Source organism: Sarcophilus harrisii, chromosome 5 (assembly GCF_902635505.1).
Source record: "Sarcophilus harrisii chromosome 5, mSarHar1.11, whole genome shotgun sequence".
Classification (NCBI taxonomy): domain Eukaryota; kingdom Metazoa; phylum Chordata; class Mammalia; order Dasyuromorphia; family Dasyuridae; genus Sarcophilus; species Sarcophilus harrisii.
The window spans coordinates 232,691,769-232,698,327 of record NC_045430.1 but is presented as its reverse complement, the minus strand read 5'-3'; the positions used below and the strand labels follow the sequence as shown (position 1 = coordinate 232,698,327).

General features: G+C 46.5%; 1 protein-coding gene across 1 annotated transcript; it reads right to left on the bottom strand.

Annotated features, from left to right (window-relative positions):
• Positions 1-1,310: 1,310 nt before the first annotated feature.
• Positions 1,311-4,732, bottom strand: SKIDA1 (SKI/DACH domain containing 1). The gene is given in 5 exon segments (XM_031939882.1): positions 1,311-3,501; positions 3,504-3,587; positions 3,590-3,676; positions 3,679-3,926; positions 3,929-4,732. Coding segments are annotated over 5 exon segments (2,895 nt in total). The 5' UTR covers positions 4,620-4,732; the 3' UTR covers positions 1,311-1,716.
• Positions 4,733-6,559: the final 1,827 nt, after the last annotated feature.

The window sequence follows — 6,559 nt, the reverse complement described above, 5'->3', positions numbered from 1 at the left end:
ATAAGGTATTCTCCAGGTATTGATCAGGAGATGCCATTGCTTTGATTTAATTTGGCAAAGTTTTGGGATATGTAACACATTAGGCAGAGAAAATTGAACTAGGAATTATTAGACCCAAGTTCCACTGGAATTACAATTGAATTGTGACTCAATTTTCTCCAACTTGGAACTTTTTGCCTTTGATATATGGAAAGTTTGCAAAGTTTTTTAAAAAGGATTTCACCAACATTCAGTCCCTTCCCTGGTTCTTCTCATCTGAGTTTTACAAGAAAACACTAACCCCTGCATATGCATTGCCTCCAGATAAAACCTAAAAGTGAAAAAGCCAAGAAAACCATTCATTCCTGTAAATTATACTTAAATCTTGAATAAGTAGAAATGTATGGAACCAGGAATTTTAAATAGTGTTTTTAATTGAAAATAAAGCTAAAGCATGCTTTTCAACAGTGCAAATTTCCATAATTTTGATTTACTGCTTCCATCATCACAACATATTACACCAGCATGGTCCTGACCAAGGGCTACACCCTAGCCATCTGCATGTTCCACTACTTTGATATTAAGTGCAAATATAGAGAATCACCTCTGATTGTCACTTGCAGTAGAGATACTCTTGCTCTATATACAGGATGGTGAGGGAAAGTGAAGTTCAGAGAGATGCAGAAAAAAAGAGATGGGTAACAATATTCAAATGTCTGAGTTGTGGTACCAAAGGGCCCTGGACAGCCTGGTATTCTCATTGGTGGTGCTAGCCATTTCTAACTCCTCATTTGACATTTCTTCAATAGATTAACTTTTTTTTGCTCTATTTACTATGAGGAGGTGAGCTATAAATTGTCCTTCTAATCAGGGAAATATTTTAGTTGCTTTGCAAGCTTTAAGGGGCACGTTCAGACCACAACTTCAGTACATTCGTGGGTACCAGTAACCTTATTTAAGACTTTTGGGGATGAACAACCACCACAATAAAAAATAACCTTACTTTTCCAACTGCAAGGAGTGGCTGTACAAGTAAAAACACACCTTTCCAAAAATACAATTCCATATTTATTTTACTCATTGTAGATGAGGCAGCTTTTACCAGTATTTGAGCAGGATTCAAACCCCCAACCTTTCCACTCTATAGAAAAAATAGTAAGTGCAACTCCTGGAGGGGGGGGAGAGGGGGAGAAAAAGAAATAGAAAAGATACCCTACACCACCAGAACAAGAGCTCCAGGAAAGTAGAGTGTGGCCACACAGAACCCTCTTGATACCTCCCTGTGTAACCATGTAACTTAACAAACTTTCACTGAATTAACAGTTATACTTCCATGTCCGAAATCTAGTGCATAAACTTAATGGCTCATTGTAATATTTATTATTCAACCTTTTGACATTTATTTGTAGCAGTTGAATTGAGGTACCCGGTGCATTATTAGCATTGAAACAGTAAAGTGTTCCAGCTCTACCATAATAACTGAGTTTTACTTGAGTCTTTAGCCTGAAGTAGTCTGTGGAATGTAAACCAACCCTCCTCCCCCCCCCCCCCCCCCCACTAAAAAAAAAAAAAACCCACAATGAAAAAAAAAAGTAATCCGATTTCTGTCTTCACAAAGTGAAAAACCAGGACTCCAAAAGGGGTGTAAAGCATAATGGACTTGTACAAACCATCCCGTGCAGTTTACAACATAAGAAAGGTAATATGGTTCAAGAAAATATCTCCCAAAATATTTTTTTATGAATTAAATTTCCTGAATTTGTGACTAGGTGGAAGAGGTATTGCAGAACCGCCCAGCTGCCATTTCCATATAGGATGGGCCTTGTGAGGAGGTTGGGAATCCTTAGTGGTGTTTAAGGAATAAGCCGGCAACAAATCCCCATCATTCCCAATAATTAGTGATGGTGGACAGGGAAAATTTGCCATGAAATTAAATGGCCTTTTCACTGCTGATGCTACATTGCTGGCTACCCTTTTTCGTCTATTGGTAACTGTAAAATCATCCAGTGTTCCTTCATGTGTCTCAGTTTTACCTGTAGGACGAGGGCTTCTAGCTGATTTCAAATTTGGTTTGACTGGAGGAGTCTGCAGTACAGGTCGCTTTCCCAGCACCAGTGTCCTGTAATTTTTTCTCACCCTCGCACCAAATTTATACTCCCCATCCTCAGGTTTTGGAGAACCTAAAGTGCATGAAAGGCCCTGACTCTGAGTCAGTGGATTTAAGGAAGTGGTTTCTTTTTCAGTGCATGCAAAATCTTCCTTGGCTGTTAACAAAGCGTCCTCCTTACTTTCAGTCACACTGTAAAACTCACCCTTTGTATCATTGCACTCACACTTTAGCTTATGCTTAACAAGGTCAGGTTCATATTCTTCATTAGCACTACTGTCCTCTATTTTGATTTTAATATTGTGCAGGAATGGCAATGTTTTATTGCCTGAGTCAGGGCACGGAGTTTCTGTTTTAGCTGCTGCTGTTGCTGCTGCTGCTGCTGCTGCTGCTGCTGCTTCTGAGTGTGCAGAAGCGACAGCAGCATCCACCTCAGAATCAGTTTGTGAAGGGGGCAAATCCGAGGTAAATTCTATACAGTGAGGGATTTTGGAACCTTTTCCTAAATTTGCTTCTGCCGCAGCGGCAGAATCGGTATTTAACAACCTAGACGGAACGGTATGGTGATCTGCACAGTGAGTAGTAGTGGCTTGCAGGCATTTCCTCGCCTCTCGGAGTATTCTTTGTGGTGGAAATGCATTGTTTGTCTTTGGGCTAGGTGAAGAGGCCCCCTCTGCCCCGCAGTTAATGGTCAAGTCAGTTCTCTTGAAGTTATTGGAAATTTCAGAGTGTGGGAATGTGATCTCGGATACCCTATCGTTCCTTATCTCGGTGAAACAAGTTCCTAGGCTGCCGGGGCAGCACGCGGGAGGCGTTTTGGATGCCCAGCTCTGATGACTCCAATCCTCTGGCGATTCGGCTTTGACATTACTTTTGAGGTCGGGCAGCTTGCCGGCCTCCTCGAAAGCAGCGGGTCTGGTTGCAGTGGCGGCGGTGGCCAGGTGGTACAAGAAGTTGGCCTGCGCCTGCATGCTGGGGGGTTTGCAAAAGCTGGTACGTCTGAAACGGATGCTCTGCACCGAGACCTGGCTGGAGCCCGAGCTGGAATCCGAGTCCGAAGACGAGTCCTCCTCCTCAGAGCTGACCTCGCTCGAGTCCGACAAGCCACTCCCGTCCTCCTCCTCCTCCTCCTCTTCCTCCTCCTCTTCTTCCTCCTCCTCCTCCTCCTCCTCACCCTCCTCTTCTTCCTCCTCTTCGGAGGACGCGGAGTTACTGGTACTAGACAGGCTGGAGCCAAAATCCGAGTCGTTGGCGGCATGGTCCGAGTACGAGCTGGATTCGGAGTCGCTGCTGTAACTCTCGGGGAAGCTGCCCAGATGTGGCGGCGGCGGCGGCGGCTGGGGCTGCTGCTGCTGCTGCGGCGGCGGCGGCGGCGGCGGCGGCTGAGGCTGAGGCGGCGGCGGCGGCTGGTGGTGGTGGGGAGGTGCGGAGGATGGTGGGCAGACGGCGGCGGCGGCGGCTGCGGGGGCGGCGGCTGCTGGGGCTGCTGCCGGGCGGGTGGTGGTGGTGGTGGTGGTGGTGGTGGTGGTGGTGGTGGTGAGGGGGGCAGAAGCCGTTGACCAGGTGAAACCGCTCCAGACAAGAGGCCCCGCCGCCGCCGCGGCCGCCGCAGCCGCCGCGGCCGCCGCCGCCGCCGCCGCCTTGGCTTTGTAGGACCTGGGCAGGATGAGGAGGCGCCGGGCGCTGGCTTGGGGGCTCAGCAGGCAGTCCTTGCCACCCCCCTCGCAGGCTCGCTTCCGCTTGTATCTGTAAGTCAAGCTGACCGGGCTGCCCGCCGCCCCGGCCGCCAGCTTGGGCTGCGGAAGGGCTGCCGACTGGTAGTAGGCGGCGGCGGCGGCGCCGCTGCAGCCGCCGCCGCCGCCGCCGCCGGGTGCTTGCTGCAGAGCAGGCTCCGAAAGTACGGGGGATCCGAGTGGAAGGCGATGTAGTTCCCGGGGACCGGAGCAGTTTCATAGTTTAGGGGGGGTTTGCAAGGCGATCGCGCGATTTCCGGGTAGCGCTGACCGGGGGATTTGCTAAAAATCTGAGGTAGATCGACGGCCGGTAGCGAGGCGGCGTCCCCGGGACGCAGAGCCTGCCTGCTGATTGGCAGAGCCTGCGCCGATTCATTCAATCCCAGCCAAAGTTGGTGGTTGTCCTTCCAAAAGCCGGGGTAAGGGTCGGCGGCGGCGTGTTCCGGTTGGAGCTCCTTTGTTGACAAAGCCCTGCTGACTTTCCTCCGCTTGGTTTTGAGGACTCGTTCGGTTTTGCAAGAAGTGTAGAGCGCTTCCACGTCTTCCCGGGAGATCAGAGTGCATTTGGCGGCGTGGAAGGCGACGCTGTTGATAGCCTTGAGTTTCCTCAACTCTTCCAGATCGCAGTGATGTTTTTTCACTTTCAGATGATCCATTCGCTTGTGTACGGTGGTTCTCGGGATGTTTTTCAGCAAGTCTGTGAAAACCTGGGAGAGTGCAAACATTTGCTTTCCTTTAATGATGAGGTACCCGAGCCTCACGCCATCCACCTCTTCAAAGCCCGACTTCAGGTCGCCCATTTCGGGTCTTAAATGATTCCCACCATTTGCAGTAAATATATATGTGACGCATACATAGAGATGTATGTATGTTAATCCTCCACCAGATGCTGCGTATGTCTCAAGGCATCCTGCTAATAAAATAACAAAGACTGTTATTCCCGGTGAAAGGGAGTGCCAAAGTCGAGGTGAAATAAACTAGACATAGAGATGGGAAAAAAAAAAATAGGAAATTACATTGACTAGATTCCTGATTGGCTTTTGCTTTTGTTTTTTGAAAAAAGGAAAAAATCATCAGGCTCCTGGTTTGCCAGAGTGTCTTAAGTTGCTGTTGAAGATCAGTACCTGTGCCCCTTTATTATCCCCTGCTTCTCCATGGGAGCACTATGATAATGGAATGTGAAGGGAGAAAGAGAAAAGAAATGCAGCTGCTATTCCCGCCGCTGCTTTAGCTACAAATAAAATGACAGAGTGAAGTGAGCTCGTCCGGAGACACCTTCATCAATTAATTCCCCTAAAGCCAACGCTGATTGGACACTCCTGACAGGTGATGCAATAAAAATTGATATTCCACCCCTTCCCCCCAAAAAATCTCCCACTAATTAGCATACCCTTATACTGCCACCTCCCCTCCCAAAGTAAATAATACAGTTAGTATATAAATCTTTCTATTAAACTATCGGAGCTCAAATACACTGACTCACCGACTTCATCGCTAGTAGGGTGTGCATGCCTTGTAGGTTTTAAAAAATACTATATATGTATTTAAAGGAATACTGCTTATTTTTGCTTTCTTGGCATTTTACGGACACAATGTATCATCCTTTCAAAGAAAGGGACTTTAAAAATATTAACACGTTCTATAGAAGCACTCATTCCCTTCTCCTTTCTTTCTGGAAAATGGAGCTAAGGAGAAATGTGCAGAATCGCCTGGTATTTCCCCTATGGGAGTAGGGAGGGAGGCTGGGAACTACAAAGTTAAACCCTCGGCTGTTCACCACCCCTAGCAGATACTTACGTTTTTTGGATTTCCTTTGATTTTCCTCTTTTGCTTAATCTAGCCTTTTTACATCCAGTAACAAAGTTATTTGGCTGTGGAGGCTGTCGAAGGCTTCTGCTCCGAAATACTGTAACAGTTCAACAGAATATCTGCTCTGTAGTATGGAGGGAGGAGGTGGTTTCACGTCAGACCCATAACAAAGCATAGATAAGCCAGAAATGTGTACACTTTTCACAATTAACCAGGCTGGATCGCCTGCAAAATCGTAGTAGGATCTCCAACCTAGGCAATTCCAGGGTCTTGGATTGTGCAGTCAGGATTCCAGGGAGCTGATTGCTTCTGCAGCAAAGAAAAGAAAATGTAAAACACCCAAGGTGCTTCCAGAGGTTTTACGTAATAATGATGAAAAAAAAAAAAGTGCTGCTGTGTGATGTAGACTTTCAGTAGTCTATGATGCTTCTAGTTGGTAGTTTTCAGTGAGCTTTTTACAAGTCTTCTATTTTTCCATGGAAGTCAAGCATTTTGATCTTTTTTTTTTTTTTTTTTTAATTCACTTTGGATATGTAACATTAAGATTTAACTTCTTCTTGGATACCTTAAAAGACATTTTCGTGTCACTCACGGGAACAACCCCAAAGACTGCCAAGTGAGAGCAAGCTTCTTTTCAGTTGGATTACAATGCTTTTCTTGGTTGATTGCAAGCTGATATGTAAAATTCTGAAAAGTCCTACTAACTGTCCTCTGTTAATGTTTGCAACTTCAAACTGGATGCAACATAGACACTTATATAGATTCTTCCTCTTGCAAAAATAGACACATCCGAGTGGTTAAAAGAATAAACGGATTTTTTTTTGGGGGGGGGGTTGCTTCAGTGAGGGGAAAAGGTGTATAATAATGTCTTCCTTCTCATTCAAAAGTTCCAGCTTCCACTGCTTTGGCCTGGAGAGTTTAGCACCAGTAG